Here is a 26,293-nt window from a genome sequence, read left to right on the forward strand (position 1 = left end):
TCTCAGACTTAAACGATCTGACAGCCGACTAGAAATCAATGAGGTGTGCTTTCAGAGACGTCGCGCTGATGTGAGCTGGTTCGACCCTATTTTACCCTCTCGAGGTGTCCACTTTCCCCGGGTTCCGCTCTGAACTTTGAAGCACTGCATTTTCTTGTCCTTTCCGATGGAAATACCCTCTTGTTACAAAGGAAGGAATTATCGTTCTCAAGCTGACGTCATGATGCTGGCAGACTTTATCTTGCTGCTCAGCGCCCTCCGTGTCACCGGCTCAGGTAAGCTCAAGCTAAAATAAATGAAAACTTGATCATTGTTAGTGCTGATAATGTTAGAATTACAAAATGTAATGTGTAGGTATCTTTAGGATAACCTCTAAAATGTGGCTCCGATGAGTAAGTCTTTGAAATCTGTATATTGCTGAAGAAATCGTATCTATGAATTCCATAATGTTTATGCTTTTGTCATTTATTGTGTTATTCCTTTTGATTTGTTATCAGCTTGGTACAAAGATATAAAAGCAGGGAAAATCTTACCAAATGCACTGAATGGTACTCAGAGAATTGTTAAAATATTTAGTATAGGAATTGACTATATCAACATTTTAATATCCTATCTATTAACAATCACTATGTCTGTGTGCAGATAATTATCCAAAATATCATGTAGACATAGAAATATTTTCATAAATTTGTGTATGTAGGTATATTTAGTATGTATGTACAACAGAATTAAATGAAATATATATCAAACGTCTATGAACCTGTGTGAGTCTTCTGTGACTATTATCCACCAGAAAATAGAGGAATTCTTAATAAAGAATGGGGGCAAATAAAAGGAGAGAGAGAGTGAAAAGGAAAGAGGGAGAAAATAACTGAAAAGTTTAGGGAAAAATGGTCATTGTCACCTGCCAGTTTTCTGGGTTTTGGAATCATTTCACTTTTCCTGTAACTTAAGAACAGAACGCTCTTCCATGACACCAGAAACCGTATACAGCCAGGAGCCAGATGGTGAGAAAACAGTGTTATTTCTTTAGCAATTTGTATTTATTTGTCACTAGTATTTTTGCCACATCTGATTATTGTAATTTTCAGATAGAGAACCAGAGGCACTGAGATAGATTTGCCCAAGTCCTGAAATAAATCCTGGAATTAAAAGTCATAAGGCTGCGAGGCATACACACCTGAATGTCATTATATCTTCAAAAATGTAGCCTTTGCTACGTACCTGGGGCTCAGAAACACACAGTCACTTCTAAGTGCAGAGAGTGGCAAACCCACTTTCAAATATCATTAAATTTGGTCTCTGCAAAGTCTTAAGTGCAACTTGCCAATCATAAAAATAATAATCAACTTCTGTGTGTTTTAACATGCAATTAATCATGAAAATAATGATCAGTTTCTGTACAATTAATGTCTGGTGTTTTTCTGCCTTAATTACGAGAGCATTCTATTTCCTATGAAAGAATTGATTCCTACCATTCTGCCCACAGAGAAACCACCCCCTGGTTAGCAGGGGCAGTTAGCGCGAACCCTCTGGCTCACCTCTGACCCCTCCTCTGTGCGTTGTAAGTTACACAGAAAGTTGGAATCGGAGGAGGGCCTGATCACACGTCTTCCCCGTGTGGGCTGCAAGAGTTTGGGAATGTAGACTGAGCTGTATACATCCACCACTGATCTCTAACAAATCCACGTAGTAACCGGCAGTAACTCTGGAATTTGTCAGTGGTTCTAGATCCACTGGAGCCGATTGCTAGTTTTAGATCTGCACCACCTTTCCTTAAGTTCTTTAACTTGACTACTCATTGTAAAGAAAATAGTTTCTTTTTGTTACACAAGACTACCTTTTTCAAATTACAAGGGACAAGCCCTCATCTCTGCATTTCTGGTTTTGGTGGCAGGATCATTGTCATGGCCACGCTTTGTGTCTGCTCCCAGAAATAGGGACTGTGTCTTCTTCATCTTCCCATCACTCTTACCACCTGATGACGTGTGTTATTCATTCAAAAAATATTTATTGAAGATCTACCATATTGTAGTAATCGTTCCAGTATGTGGGATGCAAGGAGGAATAAAACAAGCTTGTTTTAAGAAATTTCATGCTAGCAGGAAGCCATGAAATATTTATTATTTGAGTCCACCCTGAGGGCTAGCTCTGCGTGTCGGCAGAAGAGGCTATTTGTGGTATGATTTTTTTTGGACGAGGTGATGATAATGAAAGGCAAACCCCAAATATACCAAAAAGTGTCAAACAAAAAATACGCCTCTCCCAACCATACTTGCTGAGGTTTGAAATTCTTCAATTACTTCTTTACTCTCCTAGCTGAGGATAAACAATGGTATTGTTTTCAATAAAGTCGTAAATAATCATGGGAAGTTTCATCCATTAAGTTTTTTTTATTGAAGTAGTGTTGTTTTATAATATTATGTAACTTATAGATGTACAATATAGTGATTCACAATTTTTAAAGGTTATAATCCATTTATAGCTACTATAAAATGTTGGCTACATTCCCCGTGTTGTACAATATATCCTTGTAGCTTATTTTATACCTAATAGTTTATTCATCTTAATCCCCTACCCCATGATACCCCTCCCCTGTCTCCACTGGTGACCACTAGTTTGTTCTCTATATCTGTGAGTCTGCTTCTTTTTTGTTATATTCACTAGTTTATTGTATTTTTATCATCTATTAAGTTTTATCAATTATTTATACTTTGGTGTAAGAGAGTTTGTCAAAATTTTGCTGAAAGCAGTTGTTGATATGGGGGTGAGGAGAGAGCAGAGGGTCTGAGCACCTGAAGAAAGGTAAGGACACAGGAGCACGAAGAATAAAGAGACCAGAAACTCAAGTCGTGGGTTCCAAAGAAAAATTTGTCTCAAGCTGTTTCTGGGCGCCCCATCCAAATCTGTCGTGATTCCACTCACTGGGGTCGAGAGAGCCCTAAGCTCCTCCCAGGGAGTATCTAGTCCCAGGGTAGCTTTGGTCACCGTTACCTGGACGCCTTCTCTGCTGCAGCCAGGTGTGAAGGGCTGTTCTCGAATCAAGGGCGCATCTCAATCTTGAGCTCTCCGTATCTTTGGAACAGCAGATATGGCATTAAGAGGTCACGTTTGTGGCTGTCTCATAGACGTAAAGAACCTAGAAGCACTGGGCGTGTGAGTGGCTGGACCTTCCCCATCACTGCTCCCTATTTTCACTGGGAGAGGTTAAAGGTCTTACTTGAGATCACACAGCCTGGAATCAGGACCAGACCTCTCGTCTCTGGGTCTGAGTCCAGGGCCTCTCAACGTTGAATAAATATTCATCGGACTCTCGTTCTAACGAGTGATGAGTTTGGCAGGAGACTCGGTGTCCTGAGCCAAGAGCAGCGCACCCTCCTGCAGCTCTGCCCCAGCCCAGTTCCACGTGGAGGAAATCACTAGAATCAGGCAGGGCACTGCATCTCTGTCTGTCTGTCCGTCTGTACACATTTGCTATCTGTCTCTCCCTCTTCTTGCCCTCTGCCTGCGGGGCCGCTTGTCTGGTCCCAAGGGAAAGATTTTGACAAAGAAAAATGAGACAAAGATTAAGTAGGGATGGGACTGCCCTGGTGGTCCAGTGGTTAGGACTCTGTGCTCTCACTGCTGAGGGCACTGGTTCAATCCCTCTTTGGAGATCTAAGATCCTCCAAGCAGCACAGCACGGAAGCAAAAAAAGATTAAAAAATTAAGTAGGAAGAAGAGAAGAAAGGGGGAGAAAGATGTTTCAGGAAGAAACAAAAATTCCTTTTTTACCAAAAGAGATGGTGAAAAGCATCTCTAACAGGCAGCACACATCCTCTGAAGATGTGCGTTAGACCTAGTGTGTGTTGTGTGTGTGTGTTTTGCAGAGGGACTGCAGGGAAATGCGGGGAGACCCTTGTCTGGTCTGAAGCAGGGTGGCTCTGCTCTGTGACTGTAAAGCACTGGACGTCCCCCTCCCCAGAGAGTGACCCCAGAGCAGTGCCTGTTCAAGAGTCCCCGCAACCAACCCCGCAGCAAAGCAGCCTGCCAGGTGCCACCTGCAGCAGAGGGAGATTCCGGGGAGGCGGGGTGGGCGATTGCAGAACACCCTCAGCAGGGTCGAGTGTCTCCCCTTGACCAAACAAATACTACCCGGGACCTGGTTTTAGAGCACCATTCTTCCCCGTGATAGACAGCTTGAAGCAACAGTTTGGAGAATACAGGGCTAACAACACAGCAGCAGAAAGAGCAGTAACAACCAATATGCGTTCATAGAAGTGAATTGTTGGAACAGTTTTTATGTGGCAGTAAGACCATGGTGGAGGGAACAGTGTTTTTCCTCCTCAATCCTCAGTGAACTTCATGGGACGGTGGAAAGATGGCAGCTTGGGATTCAGAAGACCAGACCACACCCCCATTCGCTGGGTGACCCCTCGCAGGTCCCCTGGGTCTGCACCCATAAAATGAGGGGCTCACATCACCATAAAAGTCCCTTCTGGCTCTGTCGTCTTCACGTCTTTATCATTTCTCTTTTCTTCCTCTTTAATTAATGCTGAAATTATTTACGAGTACAAATGTCCTCCCGTCCCTCCCCTAGGAAGCTGACTTTGAGGACTGCAAACCCCCATGGCAGAGGCGGGGGGGAGACTCACTCATCTTCCAAGAGCAGTTTCCTGACTTGTCAATGAATCATTGAGATGTATCTTAGAATAGTGGTCTTGTCTAATTAAGCTGAAATAGAAGTCCATTAGCAAAAATTTGGTTTACACACAACTTTTCAGGAATCCACTTTTTTCTTTTCTTAATGTATTTTTTAAATTTTACTGAAGTACAGTTGGTTTACAATGTTTTGTTAATTTCTGTTGCACAGCAAAGTGATTCAGTTATACATGTATATATTCTTTTTTCATGTTCTTTTCCACTATGGTTTATCCCAGGATATTGAATATAGTTCCCTGTGCTCTACAGTAGGACCTTGTTGTTTATCCATCCTATATATCATAGTTTGCATCTGCTCACCCCAAACTCCCACTCCACCCCTCCCCTACCCACCCACCTTGGCAACCACAAGTCTGTTCTCTATCTATGTCTGTGAGTCTGTTTCTGTTTTGTAGATATGTTCATTTGTGTCATATTTTAGAAGGAATCCATTTATTTCTTAAGAGACCACTTGTCCTGGAAATCCTGAGAACATCTGTGGTTCCACATCCTCTGGAGCCGTGAGCCGGTCTCCCGTGCATAGAAAGTGCCATTATAGCCTTTTGTGCTTTTATTCATTCATTTGCTCATTCACTTAAAGTCATCTAATGTTTACTGAGGCCTTAGCCTCAAAGAATCAACATGGAAGCCCTTGCCCTTCCTCATAACATTCTATTTTACAAGAAGAACAAACCAGAAGCAGTTCTGGGCCTGTCTCTACATCTGCTCCAATAACATCAGTGACTTCAGCTTCTATTTTGGGAAAGATATTAGGCAGAAAACATTCAACCTTCAGCCTTTTTCTTTTCTTTTTTGGTAAGGTCTGTTTTAGGCAATGCAGATTTGTACTAGCCAGCTCAGGCCACCATAACAAAATACCACAGACTGGGTGACTTAACAGAAATTTATTTTCTCACAGTTCTGGAGGCTAGAAGTCCATGATCTAGGTGCCAGCAAACTCGGTTTCTGGTGAGGGCTCTCTTCCTGGCTTGTAAACTGCTGCCTCCTGGCTGTGTCCTCACATGGCCTTTCCTCTGTGCTTGCTTGGGGAGAGATCTCTGGTTTCTCTTCCTCTTCTCATGAGGACCGCAATCCTATTGGACTAGGGCCCCACCCTGATGACCTGATTGAACCTTAATTGCCTCTTTTGAGGCCCTGTCTCCAAATGCAGTCATGCTGGGGGTTAGGGCTTCAACATATGGATTTGAAGGGACACACATCCAGTCTGTAAGAGCCAGTACAGAGCTAGGCCTTTTCCTCCTTGACTCAGATGGCAGCTCACCCTCTGACATGGGCAACAGGGTCAAAACAAACACACGGGTCTCTGAGAGGAGACCTGCTTGCTTCCCTCTGGACGCTGGTGAGGGGGTGGCAGGGGCTGGGGAGGTCAGGTCATAGTCTTAGGAGATCCTTCCCAACATGCAACTCCCACTGCCTCCAAACTGACAGTAAAGTTATCCTGCCAGGAAGGAAGGTCCAAGGTGCAGTCTCAGGATCCTTCTCACATGTCCAAAATGATGATAACGCAGGGCTGTCCCCGATAATAAGCCCGTGGGGTGTGTGTGTGTGTGTGTGTGTGTGTGCGTGTATTATGTGTATGGGGTGTGTGTGTGTGGTGTGTGTGTGTGCGTGCATTATGTGTATGGGGTGTGTGTGTGTGGTGTGTGTGTGGTATGTGGTGTGTTGTATGGGGTGTGTGTGTGTGGTGTGTGTGGTGTGTTGTATGTGGTGTGTGTGGTGTGTGTGTGTGTGTGTTATGTGTATGGGGTGTGTGTGTGGCATGTGTGTGTTATGTGTATGGTGTGTGTGTGGTGTGTTGTATGTGGTGTGTGTGTTGTATGTGGTGTGTGTGTGTTATGTGTATGGGGTGTGTGTGTGGTGTGTAGTGTGTGGTGTGTGTAGTATGTGGTGTGGTGTATGTGGTGTGTGGTGTGTGTGTGTGTGTGTGTGTTATGTGTATGGGGTGTGTGTGTGGCATGTGTGTGTTATGTGTATGGTGTGTGTGTGGTGTGTTGTATGTGGTGTGTGTGTTGTATGTGGTGTGTGTGTGTTGTGTGTATGGGGTGTGTGTGTGGTGTGTAGTGTGTGGTGTGTGTAGTATGTGGTGTGGTGTATGTGGTGTGTGTGGTGTGTGTTGTATGTGGTGTGTGTGTGTGCGTGTATTATGTGTATGGTGTGGTGTGTAGTGTGTGGTGTGTATGTGGTGTGTTGTGTGTGGTGTGCGTTGTATGTGGTGTGTGTGTGTGATGTGTTGTATGTGTTGTATGTGGTGTATGTGCTGTGTGTGTGTGTTATGTGTATGGGGTGTGTGTGTGTGTGGTGTGTGTGTGGTGTGTAGTGTGAGGCGTGTTGTATGTGGTGTGTGTTGTGTGTGTTGTATGTGTTGTATGTGGTGTGTGTGGTGTGTGTGTGTGTTTAGACATCGTGCAGTTGTCCTCAGCCTTCCTGGTGTACCTCCACCATTATGAGATGTTGTCCTCAGTGACTTGTTCTCATGGGCTGAGCTGGGACACAGGGATTTAGGAAGGTCACAGGGTCCTGGCTGTAGGGGAGCCACGAGGGGAGGGTTTACGCTGGCACCGTTTAGCATCTGTACAGGGAAGAAGGTCGAGTAGCTGGTAGGCAGGTACTTGCAGGCCCAGCGCAGAGCCCAGCACACAGCGTTTTCCTCCTTAGCGGAGGGGCTGCCTGCGCAGGGACGGGGACGGCGGGCGTGGGGGACAGCCGCGGCCCCCCTGCTTCTCCTTCTCCTGGGGGGTCCGGCTCCGGCCCAAACTCTCCAAGGCTACTCGGCAAACACATGCCAACTTAACTGCGCTGCTATCAGCTCGGCAGCCACTGTGCCGGCACTGTCCTGAGCGCTGGCATGCTGTGGGGGAGCCAGACAATAAACAGAAGCACACACAGCGCCATCAAGAGCTCCGATGCGGGATAAGGTACCCACATTTAAAGGTACAGTGTATGAAGTACATACGCAGTGTGCGGAAGGATCCTTAGATGGTGTAACCTCAGTGACCTCTTCAGGAGGAGACGTCAGCAAGGCAGGGCTCCCTAGGGCAGGAGCTTCCCGGGCAAGTTCTGAAAAGTGCAGACGGGCTGAGGCCTGGGGACGAGGGGCAAGGCCAGAGTGGGAGAGGGTGGGCACCCTCTAGGGCCTGGGAGGCCACGGTAAGAACTGGGGGTGTTTTTCTAAGTTTGAGGGGAAACCATGGGGGTGATTGGAGCAGGAAGTTGACATAATCCTCTTCTGCTTTTAAGCAACGGTCGAGCTGCTGGAAAATGGACGATAAAAGGGGCAAGAGTGAAGCGATTAGGAGGCAGCACACGGAGCCAGGAGGGAGACGATGGAGTCTGAGATCAGGGCGGAGCCCCCGGAGGAGCTGGAAGCCATCAGAGCTGCCGTGCTGCCTCGGAAGCTAAGCCCAGGTGTGGGGAGGGAATTCGGGAAGTTCAGCCTATTCCCTCAAAGGCTTCGGGGAATTTCAATTCCCTATCCTCCCACTGCCCACATTTCCAGGAAGGCTTTGGGGCCTGTACTGAGGGCTGTCCTGGCTGCCACCCGCTGACCTGCTTCTTGATGCCTCTCTGCTGGCTAAGAGTAGTTGAAGTATCGAAGTCTGAGAACCGTTAGGCTTTTGAGTAAATAAGCACAGACGAAGGTTACACCTCTACCACTCCGCAGCATCTTCATCTTCACCAGCTTCCTAGAGCGGAAGAGAAAGGGTGGAGGCAGCCACGGCACGCGGCGCCTGGTATCTGCGCCCTGCTCACCCCGGGAGGAGCGTTCTGAACTACATTTTGAATCATGGCTCCCCAGTAAAGTGAAGGTCTCATGCACGTGTGGAGCATGTGTGCGTTTTTGCTTTTCTTCCCACTAAGACTCTCTGGGTTTTCACTGGGTAAACGTGGGGGTGTGTCTGGCATGTGACCTTGCCAGCCACGTGCGTCTCTCAGTGGGAAGAAGAGGTTTTCTGTGGGAAAGCGGATGGTGCAGAATGAGTCATTGTAGGATTTCAGAGGGTGCTGGACAGAGGAAAAAAGGGGCCATATTTAAAACAGCAAAGAGCTTCCTGGTTTGAAATTGATAGCATAGCACTGAAAAGAAACAAAACTTACCTCTAGACCACGTTCCTAAACCATTTCTTCAACTTGAGTGTTAAAGCTTGAAAGTAGGGTGTTTCTTAGGCTTTTGTACACTTGGGGAGGAAAAGAGTTGTTGTTAGAACCTGGTTCTTGGCCAGGGAAGCTCTTCCTAAGGGAGGACTTCCCCAGGAGGAAGGGAGGGAACCGGCGGGGCATGTGGTAGGTGTTCTGTGAACATCTGCTGAACGTATGGAAAATGGCCTGGCTCTCCCTTCATTGGTTCATTCATTAAGTAGACATCAAATGAGCTGCTGCTGTGCCCGGACACCGTGCCAGGTGCTGGATGAACATCACCAAATAGCACAGATACTGTGCCTGCCATCGTGGCACCCAAGGGGAGGACAGACAGGGACAAATGCATGACAAATTGTGATCAGGGATGTGAAGGGGCCAGACCAGGTGCAGTGATGGACAGTGCAAGCAGGCAGAGACCACCTCCATCAGGAGGTGTTGACCTCTTGATGAGAAAGCCCTGCAAGAAGGCAAAGCTCTGGGTAAAGTATAGACTCTACTTTTAATTATTTTTTTCTTCCAGTTTTATTGGGATGTAATTGACATATAGCCCTGTGGAAATTTAGGAGGCACAGCTTAATGATCTGACTTACATGCGTCATGAAAGGATTTTACCACAATAAGTTTAGTAACCATCCATCACCTCATACAGATACAACATTAAAGAAGTAGAATGAGAGTCTACCTTGAGCGGTGCGTTTGGGGAGGGAGCTGGGGTGGGTAAGGAGAGTGTTTAGAGAGAACCCTTGTAGCCTCAACTCTGCCTCTGCTGAATCAGGCTGTTTAGAAATGCACGATGTCCCGCTGGAGAATGTGGGCCCAGCCGTCCCGCCTCCCCGGTTAATTCGGGTCCCCTCATGTCTTACAGCTGCTGCAGGATTCAGGTCCATAGCCGAAGAAGAAGATGCACTGCTCAGACATTTATTCCAAGGTTACCAGAAATGGGTTCGCCCTGTATTACAATCTAATGACACCATAAAAGTATATTTTGGGTTGAAAATATCTCAGCTGGTAGATGTGGTGAGTAATCTTCGGCCCTCAGCTGCAGAGAGCATGCATTCCTTCACCCATTCTCGAGGCTAAAATTTGATTTTGTTTTCTTTCCACATGTCTGCCATTTCAGTTTAAAAAATAAAACCTGCCCCAAGAAGCCAGTGAAATGACCCGTGGAAAGAATGAGAACGTCATTTTCATTGCAACACTGTTGGTGGGGTGTGGGTGGCGTGGAGGAGGGACTTTTTCCTCTTGGGGGGGGGTGGGATGTGCCTGCTAGGAGGGCATCACCCTTGGCAGTTCTGCTGGAGCCCCCAAAGTGAGCATCAGGGTGAGGGGCCGGGCTGCAGAGGTGGGGCTGAGCCAGGGCTGGCAGGGCTGCTTGCAGGGAGGGACAGCAGATGGTGACAGCACCAGAGTGAGTGCCTGGGTGACCCCATCCCCTCCCGGATCCCCTCAGGACCCCATACCTTTCCCTGACACACCACACCTTAACATTCTCTACTAATTTTCCTGTCGGGCTCACATTTCTGCCATGATGTCCCTGGGGAAATCCATGAACTTCAACAACCCCGATTCTGCTGTGGTCCCCAAAGTCACAGAATAATCCTCCATCGCCCAAATCTCCACCCCACTACAAGTGCACACGCACATCCCCCCCCAGCTGACTCATCGCCCAGGATTCCTTCTAGAAAATCATGCAAAGCCCATCTCCCATTTAGCTAATACTTCATTCTACTTCACACCCTTACCATGACTTTGGTTATGCAATTTTATATAAATATCACCACAGTGAACTACTACTTGCTCTAATTATTATTTTTCATTTTAAGTAAAATATGCATAATGCTTTAGGGTCTCAATGCTATTTAACTGCTCTTCAGTTGAGAATCCTTTTCACTTTGGACCCCTCAAAGGTAAGACTCAGGAAGTCTCGGACAAAAAGAAAAATCCAACACACAGTTTCACTTAATTTTTTTAGTTTCTGCTTTATAACAAAGTGAATCAGTTATACTTACACATACATATATCCCCATATCTCTTCCCTCTTGCGTCTCCCTCCCTCCCACCCTCCCTATCCCATCCCTCCAGGCGGTCACAAAGCACGGAGCTGATTTCCCTGTGCTATGTGGCTGCTTCCCACTAGCTATCTACCTTACGTTTGGTAGTGTATATATGTCCACGCCACTCGCTCACTTTGTCACAGCTTACCCTTCCCCCTCCTCATATCCTCAAGTCCATTCTCTAGTAGGTCTGTGTCTTTATTCCTGTCTTACCCCTAGGTTCTTCATGACATTTTTTTTTCTTAAATTCCATATATATGTGTTAGCATACGGTATTTGTCTTTCTCTTTCTGACTTACTTCACTCTGTATGACAGACTCTATGTCTATCCACCTCATTACAAATAGCTCAATTTCGTTTCTTTTTATGGCTGAGTAATATTCCATTGTATATATGTGCCACATCTTCTTTATCCATTCATCCGATGATGGACACTTAGGTTGTTTCCATCTCCGGGCTACTGTAAATAGAGCTGCAATGAACATTTTGGTACATGACTCTTTTTGAATTTTGGTTTTCTCAGGGTATATGCCCAGTAGTGGGATTGCTGGGTCATATGGTAATTCTATATGTAGTTTTTTAAGGAACCTCCATACTGTTCTCCATAGTGGCTGTACCAATTCACATTCCCACCAGCAGTGCAAGAGTGTTCCCTTTTCTCCACACCCTCTCCAGCATTTATTGTTTCTAGGTTTTTTGATGATGGCCATCCTGACTGGTGTGAGATGATACCTCATTGTAGTTTTGATTTGCATTTCTCTTATGATTAATGATGTTGAGCATTCTTTCATGTGTTTGTTGGCAGTCTGCATATCTTCTTTGGAGAAATGTCTGTTTAGGTCTTCTGCCCATTTTTGGATTGGGTTGTTTGTTTTTTTGTTATTGAGCTGCATGAGCTGCTTGTAAATTTTGGAGATTAATCCTTTGTCAGTTGCTTCATTTGCAAATATTTTCTCCCATTCTGAGGGTTGTCTTTTGGTCTTGTTTATGGTTTCCTTTGCTGTAGTTTCACTTAATTTGAATTTAATTTTCATTCTCTTAGGATGAAAAGAATCAGCTGATGACAACAAACGTGTGGCTCAAACAGGTAACTGTCAGTCCAAGGACTGTAGCTCCCCGCAATTGTTCCCATTCTTTTCTACTGAGAAAGGCTCCCGTTGAGAAATAATTATTTTAAAGAGCATATTGAGTTCTTCAGAGAGATATTTGGGAGTGTTTGGGGAAGGGTTTATCCTTCTGTATTCTCTTCTGCACGAGTCAGAGGTCAGTCTGGAAGCTCGTAGGCACTCCTTGCTCTATCTTCTTGCTTCTGGAGTGGGCAGGTAGGAGGGTGACTCTGACACTGAGTCCAGGGCACTGGTCCCTGGGCTACTTGCAGAAAGGGGGGAAAGGTGTCAGGGTGCAACTTACCCTCATTTAAGCTACCACAACTGGATAAGAAAATCAGGGATGTTAAATTCTCCCTCTTCCCCACTGGTCCTCCCTGGGATGACCCTTCCCCTAATGTTTTTCCCTAGAAAGAGAAAACAGGGAATGACAGAGGCCACTCACCACTAACTTCAGAACAAGGTGAAGCCCAAGTCAAAATGATGAACCTCCGTCTTCCTAATATGACTAGAAAAGCATGTGAATTGTTTTCAGCTCCTAGCTTGGCCATAGCCTGTTTCCTGCTCTTTCTGGAGTTGCCAGGAAATAATTACCATTCAAGTTTGCATATGTCGTGTAAAGGAGAAAATATTGGCGCTTCCTTGATAGGAGGTGAGAAGGTTGATTTAATTGCTTATTTTTTATTTTTGTTAGCAATTATTGGGTTTTTTACGGGATGTTGCCTCATCTCCCAGAGATTTCAAATCTTCCCAGTGGGGATATGTTAATTATCTCACTTAATTTTAATGTACAAACATAATATTTTTCACTTGTTTATGTTGAAATGAATTAGTTATCTATTCAGGTTTAGTAGACTTGTTCAGGTCTTTCTGCTAATGGTTTGTTTATAAGGAACAATGGATAAAAGAGACTGTAAGGACATTCCCCAGACTTCATCTGGTGTCATCAAATTTCTCCTACCCAAAAACTTTGAACAGAGTTGGATAATCATTATAAATTTTACTAGTTTCTAGTTCTCTGAGTCTTTTCTTGGTAGGTATGTTATGAAATGGATCTGCATATTTTTTTACTTGCAAATAAAAATGTCCAGGAGAAAGTAATAAGCTAGGAATGTAGATATAAAAATACAATTTAAATAAATGTATTTTTCGATATACCTATCTCATTCCTCAGAACTTATCCTACTTTTGCACTTTCTAAAGTGGAATTTGGAGGTATTTTGAGTTCATAAAAATCAGTAAGAAGTCCTGTATTTGAGCTTTCAGGGAAGAGAAGAAAAACTTTTCTGTTAAAGTGTAAATAGGCTTGGGAATTTGGCAAAAATAAAACAAACGAACAGACTCTCACTGATTCACACACACCTCCTCCAGCTGCCCCTTGAGGCTAAGCTCTTACACTTAAAACAGTGGTCCAGGACCCTTGGCCTTTGAGATAGTAAGGATTTCTCACTTTTCTTGAGATTTTGGAAATAGGGAGTCATTTCAGCCAAAGAGAACAATGTCAGACACGAAGGGAAGAAACCACTGCTCCTTGGTTTCTAGCTGTACTTTGGAAATGACCCCTCGCAAACCTATGCCCCAGAATCACGGTGGCCTGGAGGGAGCCTCCAGGGCAAGACAGAACCAACACCTGAAAACCCCCAACACCCAAAACAGAGCAGGAGAAATCTCCAGGGGGAGGTGGGGGCTTGCTAGCTGACACTTAGAAAAGCCAGCTGGGGACTTTGGTTCCCATGTCACAGAAGTAATGAGAGTAACATGGTTTCATTGCATTAATTTGCAATGGGTTGTCATGGCTCTTATCCATTTACATTTCTCAACCTCTCTGAATTAGCAGAGCAGGTATCATTACCCCCGTTACCAGAGACTGAAGAGTCTGCCTCACCTGGCTGGAACCAGCTTTCCCCAGTTAGGGCCTTGTCTGCACATCCAGCTTCGCACAAAACATCAAGGCCTGTTTCTAAATTAGAGGAGGATCCAAAATGGGAGAAACCACCGAGAATATTAGGAAACTATTCCACTCACACACGTTGGATTTGGAGCGGGAACGTCACAATAGGTATTAATCAATAAGGGCTATGTTGTGGCGCAAACAATATGGCAACAAAAAAGAAAGGAGAATCTATGGCCTGGGTGGCAGGCAGGGAAGGCTGCATGGAAGAGGAGGCTTTGGAGCTCCACCGTAATGTTACTTTTATACTTTTTTTAAAGCTTTTTAAAACTAAAAAAGGTAAAAGAAAGGACAGAAGAGATGACAAAAAGAAGATAAAATTGATGTTTAAAAAAAAAACTACTGGGCTTCCCTGGTGGCGCAGTGGTTGAGAATCCGCCTGCCGATGCAGGTGACACGGGGTCATGCCCCAGTCCGGGAAGATCCCACATGCCGCGGAACGGCTGGGCCTGTGAGCCATGGCTGCTGGGCCTGCATGTCCGGAGCCTGTGCTCCGCAACGGGAGAGGCCACAGCAGTGAGAGGCCCGCATACCGCAAAAAAAAAGAAAAAAAAAAACCTACCATTTTAATGTTTTACACAGATGTCAGTTTCAGAGTAGCCAACAACAATACTGAGATGTATTGAGCACCTGCCAAGTGCCCAGTCACTCTGCCGCTTGTGTCACAGGAATGAATGCATTCAATTCTCACAGCCACCTCCTAAGACAGGCCTGTTATTATTCCCACCTTGCAGATGAGAAGACTGAGGATTGGAGGACTGGAGTGACTTGCCTCGGGTTACACACTATCAGGTGCAGCCTGGCTTGTATAAAGAAACTACATTCTTCTTCAAACTGGAGGGAGCTGACGGGAGATGTCTGGCGCTCCTCTCAGGGCTGTCCCTGTAGAGTCCGGTTCCTAATCCTGGCCTTCTAAGGCTTCGATTCCTCAACCTCTGGGATGTCACATGGAGTTGGTCTAGAAAGACATGTGGGACAGAATGAGGCCAGGGTTCGCTCCACCTTCCATTCATTCCACAGGGTTTACTGAGAGGCTGCTAAGGGCCAGGTACTCTGCTAGGTCCTGGATGTACAGAGCACAAAACAGCCCTGCTTCAAGGAGAGGATCTGGTGTTAGTTGTGTAAAAAATAACTACTGTAATATAAACACCATAAGGAAAGTATATACATAAGGAACTGGGTCATTACAATAATGACAATGAAACAGGGAGTAAATCAGGGAAGGCTTCCAAGGGGAGGAGACATTTAAACTGGCTCTTGCAGGATCAGTAGAAGTTCTGCAAGCCATAAAAGTGGAGACGTTGTGACCCACCTGAATAGGCTTCTCAATAACACGACTTCCCAAAGCTCTCACACCAGAGCAAACCTACAGGAAACTCTTTCCAATCATCCCTGTCTACCTCAGTCAAAACACAGACAAAAATGACTAAACCTTCCTCTTTTGTGATTGCCCTCTCAGACACTGAAAAATGCTCCCTAGTTCATTTCCACAGAGAGAATAAAATTCTACCTACTTGGACCAAAATCATGTCTCCTGATAGCATACGCAACTGAGATGCTTGTTTGTTTTTTTGTTTGTTTGTTTGTTTACCCAATTCCTCTGCTGTGTCTTCTATTTCCTTCATTCTCGTCTGATATATCTAGACATTTCTATCCTCTCAACCACAGACCTTTACAAGCACAAATTTAGTGACATCCTGAAAAAGTCCTCTACGTGGAGCTATTTTTATGTTACTGATTTTTTTTTGCAAACTCATTTGTCTTCCTCCTTTGTACTTCCAGAGAATAATCAAGACCATATAAATCATAAATAGATTATTAACTCACTAAAACTCCGTGAGAAATACTCACTTCCCTAGCCGCTCAGATTCTGCTTCGTCGTTGTCAAGGTTAGGAAAACTGCACCGTAGGTACCCAAAGAGGGATGAAAGATGAAAATATCCCTTCTTTAATGACAGGAGGGTTGGCCCTTTGCCTAGATGTTACCGTGTGAATAATCTGACGACAGATGTCAAGTATATTCACTCAACTAGCACTTCCTGAGCACCTACTATGTGCCAGGGATGGTGGAGGGCACTGGGCTTGCACCGCTGGAGGCATACTCCAATGAACCAGTAAGATTCACTGTCACTGAGAGCCAGCTGCTATCCTAGCCCCATGATGACCCCAGGGGAAACAAAGCTTCCTTAATCTCTGCCCAGGCCAACACCTTAGACTGGTGTTGTTTCTCCAACAGCTGATTCCTGTTTTAGATCAACAAAACGTTCAGAAACATGATGAAGGCCTCATTGGATAAATCCCTGCAGCTTGCAGGAGAAAACCAAGAAGCTGGTTTATTTCATAACAAACCCAAGGAAAGGATGGCCTTGCCGTAAGGTCTGGGCCACTTTCCCAAAGCCTTCCACAACCTGTAATGGCACTTGTACATCTAGGAATTTGCCTCAGACCTCCCTCACCATCTTATTTTCCTTCCTTTTCTACAGCCTCACTCTGACCTTAGCAGAGGAGACCCGTGTGGTCTTCTGATTCACGTGGATTCAAGCAGAGTGAATCAGGAATCCAAAGTCTCGCTGTATAAACTTGAGCAGGTCACTGCCCCTCTCTGACCCTCAGTGTCTTCATCTAGCAAATAGAGACAATGCCTAGCTCACAGTGTCGCTGGGAGGTTAAGTGGGATTGTGTACATGAATGTGACTCCTACGTGGTCTGGCAAATAGTGGGGACTCAATACATGTCATTTCCTGGTGCCACCTTTGGAGGCTTTCTCATCCTTAATGACAAAGCCCATTTCTTGGCCTCGACAACTCATAGATATTACGGGAATATGAGACATATAAGATGTCATGTTGCTGTCTTTAAAGTGAATCAACATTAATTCAGTTTTAGGAATTTCACACCTGACTTTGAGATAACTGAAGATCTCAAGGGTGTCCCAGAGGTTGCCAATCACCAGCAAGGAGTATTTGTTCCTTACTATCTTTTGGTCTTGGGATTAAGAATTACTAATTATTATAATAATATTTTTTCTAATTATTAAGAATAATTAGAAGAATTTATTTATTATAAAGAAGTCATGACATAGTTTTAAAAAGTCTTATGATTTAGGTTTAAATGAAATTTGGTAATATCTCGACACTTATGGGTGATATTTCAGGTAATATATGTAAGAAAAGACAGTTTTAAGGGAATATATGTGATATGGATTTGAAGTTGCGCTTTTCAGAATTAAGAGAGCTAGACTGGGAGTATGTTTCCATTTTTTTTCTCAGTCAGAGATTAACTTTGGTATTTGGCCCTGACCTACCCTGCGCTCCCCTGTTTCCTATAATAACAAGCTCTCAGGCCCGGGACTGCTGCAAAGTGGAGCTGATGTTTGTACAGGGCTTTGGGAATCTTGGCCAGGACATGCTCCATGAACACTGGATATTGTTTCTAATCTACTGCTTTAAGAAGGCGGAGACAGGAGATCAATCTCCAAATGCCTCCACGGTTTCAGAGAGAGCAGAGAAGTGACCAGAAAGCCTCACAGCTCCTTAGAGAGCAGGACCGGGGATTTGGGCTCTGAATCCTCACCTTGACCCAGCTGACCCTAAGACGAGCAGTGGCCCTGGGTTGTGGGGCTCAGCCAGCACCATGGTGGACCACAACCTGCTGGGAATTCTGTGAGCCGCTCTGATGGGCACATCCGGGGGGACAGCATCTCCGATTCCCCAGGTCTAGCATCAGAAGGACCCCAAGATGGTGAGGAATGACTCCCTTAACCCCGCAGAGGAGCACAGCTAGTAAAGAACAGCGCAGGGGGCTTCCCTGGTGGCTCAGTGGTTGGGAGTCCGCCTGCCGATGCTGGGGACACGGGTTCGTGTCCCGGTCCGGGAAGATCCCACATGCCACGGAGCGGCTGGGCCCATGAGCCATGGCCGCTGAGCCTGCGCGTCCGGAGCCTGTGCTCCACAACGGGAGAGGCCACAGCAGTGAGAGGCCCGCGTGCCGCAAAAAAAAAAAAAAAAAAAAAAAGAACAGTGCAGGGGTGGAACTCTAATTCAGTGCTGCCTCCCTCTTTCTCTCTCTCTCTCAGGTACCCCCAAGTAAGCGGCAGTGACCACGAGTCCCACCTGCCCCTTTTCCTTTACTGGTCAAGAGCACACCCTGAATCCATTGGAGCTGTCTTTATATCCTCCTCGAGGATTGAGACGTGTCCCTCATTCATCCATCCACTCACATCTGCTGTTCATCCTGCAACAGCGTCCACAGCAGACCTGCCCTCCACAGCACCCACTGCCCCTTCCTACCCTCTGCTTCAGCTGTGATGTCGTCAAATCTGAACCTCCTTCCCTGTCCACTCACTGTCCTGCATCTTCACACCCAAACCGCGCCCTTCATGGCAATAACCACAGGGTGTGGTGATGGTTTGCCAGTTAGTTTACTCGTTCTTGTCTGAGACAGCCCCAGGCCAGGAGGGCAAGGCGGCCCTGCTCAGTGCTGGTATAAGCCTCGCATATTTGTAGAATGAATTAATTCCCCCCAAATTGTGAGCGTCCTAAAGCACTGTGCTGTCTCTGGCCACAGCTGTTCATCTTGCTGTCCGGTGAGTGAGACAAATCTTTCTGACGGAACAGTCTCTCCCTCTGGGGCTTGGCCCACTTCCCCGAGCACAGTCTGTGTGGCCGGTGTGCGTTTGCTGGGATGTGCCCCCAGAATGTGAGCTCCCCCGCTTCCTCCTTGGCTGTACAGCCGGGCTTAGGTAAAGATGGGCAGTGCCTGCAGAAGGGAGAAGACTGAATTCCAGAAGCAGGCAATTTGAGTTCCAGATCTTTAGGTTCCAAGCGGAGGAATTGTGGGTTTGGACTCCTAACTGTGCTCGCTTAACACTGATTTTTAAAGATGGAGCCAGAGTGTAAGAGCCCAGCTCCTGCCAGTCTGCCCGAGTACACGTCTGTCCCCGGGGCTCATCGCCTGTGGGCCCGCAGCTCGCTCCCTGCTCGGGATCTATTTTTATATATAGAAATATACTTTCCATATATATAAAGAACTAAAAACTCAGCAATAAGAAAACAGACAACCCACTTAGAAAATGTGCAAAAGATTTAGCAACCACTTCACCAAATAAAATGGATGGATGGCAAGTAAGCACATGAAGAAATGCTCAACATCATTTAGTCATTAGGAAAATGCATAGTAAAAACCATAATGAGATACTACTTTACAACTATTATAATATAGTTAAACATTTAAATGAGATAAAACCCAGTACTAGCGATGATGCCAAACAGCTGGAATGCTCATGCATTGCTAGTGGGAATGCAAAATGATTCAGTCTCTCCGGTATGTATCATATTAAGTTAAACGTACACTTACTCTATGACCCAGCCATCCCACTCCTAGGTATTTACCCAAGAGAAAAAAAAGAATGGTTTTCACCCAAAAAATTACAAAATGTTTATAGTGGCTTTATTTATAATCATTAAAAACTGAAAAGAATCCAGATATTTTACCTGGTGAATGGATAAAAAGAATTGTGGTATACTCATACAGTGGAATACTTCTCACTAATATAAAAATGAACAAACTACTAATACAACCTAGAAGAATCCAGAATGTATTCTGATAAGTAAAAGAAGTCAGGATGGAATGGCTACCTATTGTATGATTCCATTATATGACATTCTGGAAAAGGCAAAATTATAGGATCAGAAAATAGCGCAGTGGTTGCCAGGGACTGGGGTTATGGGAGTGGTTGATTACAAAGGGGCAGCCCGAGGAAAATTTGCGGGCAGCAGAGCTATTCTGCTATCTTTATGGCATTAGTGATTATCCAACTGTTTGCCTGTAGAACTGTACAGTGACTTTTATTGTAAGGAAAATTTTAAAATGTAAAAGTGAAAACAAACCATAAATGTTGCTCTGAGTTCCCTTCAGCATTTCTGGGATTCAGGCTTGCTGCCAGTAGTAGAAATCTCCTTAGCAGGAGACAAATAATTCATAGGAAGGAAATTATATTTGCTTTTCAAAATGGGCAGAGGAAGAGGAAGGAAGAGAGAAGCTTGTGAGTACCAAGTGAGCATGATAAATGCTTTATTAGTTTGGGTTCTTAAACTGTCAGTCTTCGTATGCATGGTTTTCCATAAGTAGTCATGCAATTTTTTTAATCCTTTAGAGCACAGACTTTTAAAGACCCATATCTTTTAAAATTTGTTTTTCAAGGATTAAGCCTCACAAATATTGCCTAAGAGAGATGATGTCTCATCTGGTGTGTATAGTTCCGTCCTTTTCCAGGCATCATGCATATTTCAATATTTTACCATCTAGTGAATCATCTATCTGCTGACTCCTGACTTTTTAATGACAGTTGGCACCACTGGGCTCCAGGAAGCCTCACACTGGGCATACCCTCCCAACTTCCTGAAATGTCATTTAATATTCTCCTATATCATTCCTCAACTGTCCACATGACAGACAGTGGAATAATTAATTTTCAGGTCAGATTTCATAAGATTCTAGATCCTAAATCTTTTTAAGTCCACTTCTGCTGTAACTGGGTCATCCATACATCATCCTTCCTAATTCAATCAATTAACGGTCAGTTTTGTTAATCTGGATCCATCAACCCCTGTAAAACATGCTAAATGATTACATTCTATTACAAGGAAAAATACGCAAGCATCTGGAGGCTAACAACATTAGGAATATAATTTAAAACTGGATTTGGTACTCGCAAAATAAATTCAGATTAGAGCTTAAAAGGAGATTCTTGGGAAATATTTTTTCATTGGATAAAAGTTATAATGCCCTCAAGAGTAGTCAGCAGATACTGGAAGTTTCATATTAGCATGTTGCATGCATCTTTGTCCAAGACTCTTGATTGATATTCAAAATCATTTCTCTCAATACAATTATCATGAGATTACAATATCACTGGACCAACTCTCCTAGAATAAACTAAGTTAGAGCTATCTTTGCTTTTCTTTTGCTCCTTAGGAGAAAATAGGTCATGAATCAGTGGTGTTTGCTGCTGAGCCTCTAGATTGTGAGGTAGATATGGCAATTTTGGAAATCCCAGACTGGACAGGTGTGAGAGTCTGGGCACCATCGAAGACAAGGCTGGCTCAAACTGTATCTTGACCTGCCCTGAGTCACAGAGAGGGTCATAAGGTCTAAAGTGGATGAATTTCCCTTTTAAAATAAAACACTGGATTAGTAAATTAACATAAATTTGAAGATTCCAAACTCTAATACCTTGAATTTTCAGAACAAAATTACAGTATATTAATTTCACACAGGAATGGACAGACCACAAATTACGCTGGAATCCAGATGAATACGGTGGAATTCATTCAATTAAAGTTCCGTCAGAATCTCTCTGGCTTCCTGACATAGTTCTCTTTGAAAAGTAAGTATCACAGTAGAAAAGTGCACTGGTCGGATTAGGAGTAGAAATAGAAAAGCCTGGGCTTCCCTGGTGGCGCAGTGGTTGAGAATCTGCCTGCTAATGCAGGGGATACGGGTTCGAGCCCTGGTCTGGGAGGATCCCACATGCCGCGGAGCAACTGGGCCCGTGAGCCACAACTACTGGGCCTGCGCGTCTGGAGCCTGCGCTCCGCGACAAGAGAGACTGCGATAGTGAGAGGCCCGCACACCGCAATGAAGAGTGGCCCCCGCTTGCCACAACTAGAGAAAACCCTCACACAGAAACGAAGACCCAACACAGCAAAAATAAATAAATTAACTAATTAAAAAAAAAAAAGAAAGAAATAGAAAAACCTGATTGTGCCAAAATAAGAGAAAGGTAGAACTTTAACGAGAAAATTATTCCTTTTGGAAATATTGTTTGACCCTATGGTAGGAAAGTCATGAAATACAAATAGTTTGACAGTGGGAAAAACAAAAAAACAGTTAATATGTGTTCAACTAACCATCAGGTGAACCATTTTTCGACAGCGCTGACGGACGGTTCGAAGGCTCGCTCATGACCAAGGCCATCGTGAAATCCGACGGGACCGTGGTGTGGATGCCTCCCGCCAGTTACAAAAGCTCCTGCACTATGGACGTCACCTTCTTCCCATTCGACAGGCAGAACTGCTCCATGAAGTTCGGATCCTGGACTTACGACGGGACCATGGTTGACCTTGTCCTGATAGACGAGAACGTGGACAGAAAAGACTTCTTCGACAACGGAGAGTGGGAGATCCTCAACGCCAAGGGCACGGCGGGGAGCCGGAGAGACGGTGCGTACCGGTACCCATTCATCACCTACTCCTTCGTGCTGCGCCGCCTGCCCCTGTTCTACACCCTCTTCCTCATCATCCCCTGCCTGGGGCTGTCCTTTCTGACAGTGCTTGTCTTCTACTTGCCTTCTGACGAGGGGGAGAAGCTCTCCTTATCCACGTCCGTCTTGGTTTCCCTGACAGTGTTTCTCCTGGTGATTGAAGAAATCATCCCGTCCTCCTCCAAGGTCATCCCGCTCATTGGCGAGTACCTCCTGTTCATCATGGTCTTTGTCACCCTGTCCATCATCGTCACCGTGTTTGTCATCAACGTCCACCACAGATCTCCCTCCACTTACCACCCCATGGCCCCCTGGGTTAAGCGGCTATTTCTGCAAAAACTTCCTAAATTACTTTGCATGAAGGACCACGTGGATGGCTACTCTTTCCCGGATAAAGAGGAGAGTAAACCGGCAGTGGGAGGTAAAGTCCTCGAAGAAAGGAAACAAAAGCAGATTAGCGATGGAGAAAAAGCTCTGGTCACTTTCCTGGAAAAGGCTGCGGATTCCATCAGATACATTTCCAGCCACGTGAAGAAAGAGCATTTCATCAGTCAGGTGAGGGGACCGCCGCAAGCCAGGACTGAGATTTTAATGTCTGTTTACAGCAAATGCGTCCTTGTTTAACATGTGACCTTATTAGCTCTCTGCTTCACACACGTAAAACTTAAAACAAGCCCTGACACAAAATAGAGACTTCAGTGTGGATTTTCAGGGAGAAGTTCACAAAAACAGAATGAGCAAAAGAGGAGCAACTATAGTTAAGCACTATTTCTTATAAGTAGACTTAATTCTATCTAAAATAATTCAATTCTACATTTTAAGTTGGTTGTCCTGGTCTCTGGTCATTTATCTCTCACTTTTAGTGGGATGATGGATATCTCTATTCAGCATATTTGGAAAAAAGAAAACAGAAAGAATCAATTTCTAAATTTATACAAAAACATGGTGTAACAAGTATTTAGTTCACAGATTTAAACAGATTTATTTTTTAAAATGTGACGAGGGTGTGGATTTCAGACTCAAAACGGTCCTGCATGCAGATGCTACCCATGTTCATTATGACTTGAGGAAAGCTACTTAACCTGAACTTCAGTTTTCTGAAACCTCCCTTGAAGGGTTATTGTGAGGAATTAGTGACATCAAGTATAAAACATGCACTGTGTGCCCAGCGCACGTGGTCTCATGATTATGTAAGCAGTCAATAAATGTGAATCCTCGGGCTTCCCTGGTGGCGCAGTGGTTGAGAGTCCGCCTGCCAATGCAGGGGAGACGGGTTCGTGCCCCGGTCCGGGAAGATCCCACATGCCGCGGAGCGGCTGGGCCTGTGAGCCATGGCCGCTGAGCCTGCGCGTCCGGAGCCTGTGTTCCACAACGGGAGGGGCCACAACAGTGAGAGGCCCGCATACCGCAAAACAACAACAACAACAACAATAAGCAAACAAACAAAAAAATAAATGTTAATCCTCATCTTTCTTCTCCCCGTCTTCCCTCCCTCCTCTACATGGTCCTTCCCCCGTGGAAGGAAAATATTATTTGACATATAAATACTCAGCACAAAAACAGGTCTGTTGCTTAAAATGAGTTAATACTTACACCAGTTTATAGGGTTCAATTATTTTACTCTAAAATCAGTAAAAATTAGTGCCAAGATCCTGATCTCATAAACAAACTTATGAAAGAATAGGGTTTTTTAGAAATATCCTCTACTTTTCATGTAGACACTGCCTAGTATCTCTCCTCTCTTAACAATTTGTCTTTTTTTCATCCACTGAAAAAGTTTTTAAACAGCACTAGAAAAAATGCTGCTATAGAAAAAACATTACAGCTATCCTTAAGGGTTCTTTGTTTCTTTCTTTCTTTATATCTTTTAGAAATTCTTTTTTTAATTTTATTTTGATTGAAGTGTAGTTGATTCACAATGTTGTGTTAATTTCTGCTGTACAGCAGAGTGACTCAGTTATACATACATATACATTCTTTTTCATATTCTTTTCCATTATAGTTTATCACAGTATGTTGAATATAGTTCCTGGTGCCCTTTAGAAATTCTAATACAAAAATTTAAATAGCTTTTTAAAAATTATAAAAGTAACACATCATCAGTATAGGGAATTTGGAAAATACAAAACATTTAAGATGATTCACATTGTTAATAATCCCCCACTTAAGTTTGAAACTTTTAACGTTTTCATCTGTCTTCTTCGTGGTTTTCCCCAAGGTTTTATTTCTAAACCTCTATGTGCACAAAATACATTCAAGTTCTGCATCAGCTTCTATGTTCCTTCTAGAACGGCAGGCGTCCTGCTTGGTTCCATCTTTACCAAATCCCCACGTACTGGAAATGGGACACTTATTTGCCCTTGAAAGATTGCTGGCCCCGTCTCTGAGGCTCCCCCCGACCCCCGCCGACCCTGCAGCTTGCCCTGCTCTGAACTTTCCCTCACTGGCCACTGCCCAGTCTCCCCAGCCTCCCTTCCTCCAGAGGGACTTGGTCTCCTCTCTCCCTCACCAGTTCCTGTCATCTCCTCCAGGAGTGTCCATTGTAGACCCACCCAACTGGGGAGTGGAGGAAAAGAGGTCCTGAGTCAGATAACCACAAAAATTCTTAATTTATAAATTTGTGATTTATTTCCTATGTCATATCAGGAATCATCACAGTAAGAGATGCTGGCTTTTTATTTGGGTAAAAATCAGGCTTTTCCCATTTCAATCAGTAACGTTTACAAACGCATCAATGATTCTGTTCTTTCAATTTTACATCCTCAACGGTTATGAAAGTGTTTTCCCCTGAACTTGAATTACGGGCTGTTTTCTTGGGCACGGTCAGTGAGGTCCCAGGAAGCCTGTATTGCAGGGGATGTGTCAGGTGCGTTTGGAAAACTGCAGGGCTGTAAATCTGAATAGGACTCTTTCTGAAGTCCCTTGAAATGAATTCAGAGCAGCTGCCCCGCATCCTGAATGGGAGGCGTCTTTTTCTCTTTTGCAGGTGGTGCAAGACTGGAAGTTCGCAGCTCAAGTTCTCGACCGGATCTTCCTCTGGCTCTTTCTGATCGCGTCTGTCACCGGCTCAGTGCTGATTTTCACCCCTGCTTTGAAGATGTGGCTACACAGTTACCATTAGGAAGAAGTCTCCAGAGCAATCTAAACCGCACACATAAAGACAGAATTATACCCTAGAACTGACATCCAGCCCCCACGTGTATACAGCATCCAGGCGCATGTGCTTATCAGGAGGCCCCGAGTGTAGACGGCGTCTTGTGTCATCCTCAGGGAGGTTGAACCTTGGTTGCCGTGACAGTGAGTTGAGTTTACATCAGGCAGACCCTCCTCAGACCCCTGCCTTGGCTTCTGCAGACATTCAGGGAGGAATCGTGTGTCCAGCCCTGAGGTCACCAGCCAAGACACACTAGGACTGTTTCAGTGGCCAAGACACACTAGGACTGTGGCAGTGGCCCACGAAGAGTTCCAGGAAGAGGTGTGGGCAGACCCAGGTCTTTTCCTAGAAAACTGAAATTCTGAACATGCTCTGATAATGGTTTTTTATGTCCCTTCATCTAATCTAATCCATTGCAGCTGCACTCTCCAGGCTTTCCAACCTGTTTCTTTTCTTTTCCTCCTTCTCCTTCTCCTTATTCGTATTCTTCTCTTCTTCTTTTTCTGAGAACATTTAAGTTCACTCTCTTAGCAAATTTCAATTGTACAAAGCAGTGTTATCAACTGTAGTCACGTTTTACATGAGATCCTCTGACCTTATTCGTGTTATAACTCAAAATGTATACCCTTTTACCAACCTCTCCCTGTTTCCCCGCCCCCTATAGCTCCTGGCAACCACTTCTCTACTCTCTGTTTCTATGAGTTCAACTTCTTTTTCTTTTCTTTTTCTTTAGATTCCACTTATAAGTGAGATCATGCAGTATTTGTCTTTCTGTATCTGGCTTACTTCACTACGCATCATGTCCTCTGGGTTGATCTGTGTTGTCAAAAATGACAGGACATTTGCTGTCCTGTCAGCAAATGGTTGAATTATATTCAGCTGAATTCATTATGGCTGAATTACATTCCATTGCATATATATCACACT

At 44.6% G+C, this 26,293-nt stretch overlaps 1 protein-coding gene across 1 annotated transcript; it reads left to right on the forward strand.

The window, feature by feature from the left end:
- Nucleotides 1-223: 223 nt before the first annotated feature.
- Nucleotides 224-25,333, forward strand: CHRNB3 (cholinergic receptor nicotinic beta 3 subunit). The gene is made up of 6 exons (XM_032618468.1): nt 224-275; nt 9,704-9,855; nt 11,935-11,979; nt 21,227-21,336; nt 21,885-22,767; nt 25,199-25,333. Exons 1-6 carry the CDS (start codon nt 224-226, stop codon nt 25,331-25,333), a joined length of 1,377 nt encoding a protein of 458 aa, XP_032474359.1.
- Nucleotides 25,334-26,293: the final 960 nt, after the last annotated feature.

The sequence above is a fragment of the Phocoena sinus genome, chromosome 21 (genome assembly GCF_008692025.1).
Source record: "Phocoena sinus isolate mPhoSin1 chromosome 21, mPhoSin1.pri, whole genome shotgun sequence".
Classification (NCBI taxonomy): Eukaryota; Metazoa; Chordata; class Mammalia; order Artiodactyla; family Phocoenidae; genus Phocoena; species Phocoena sinus.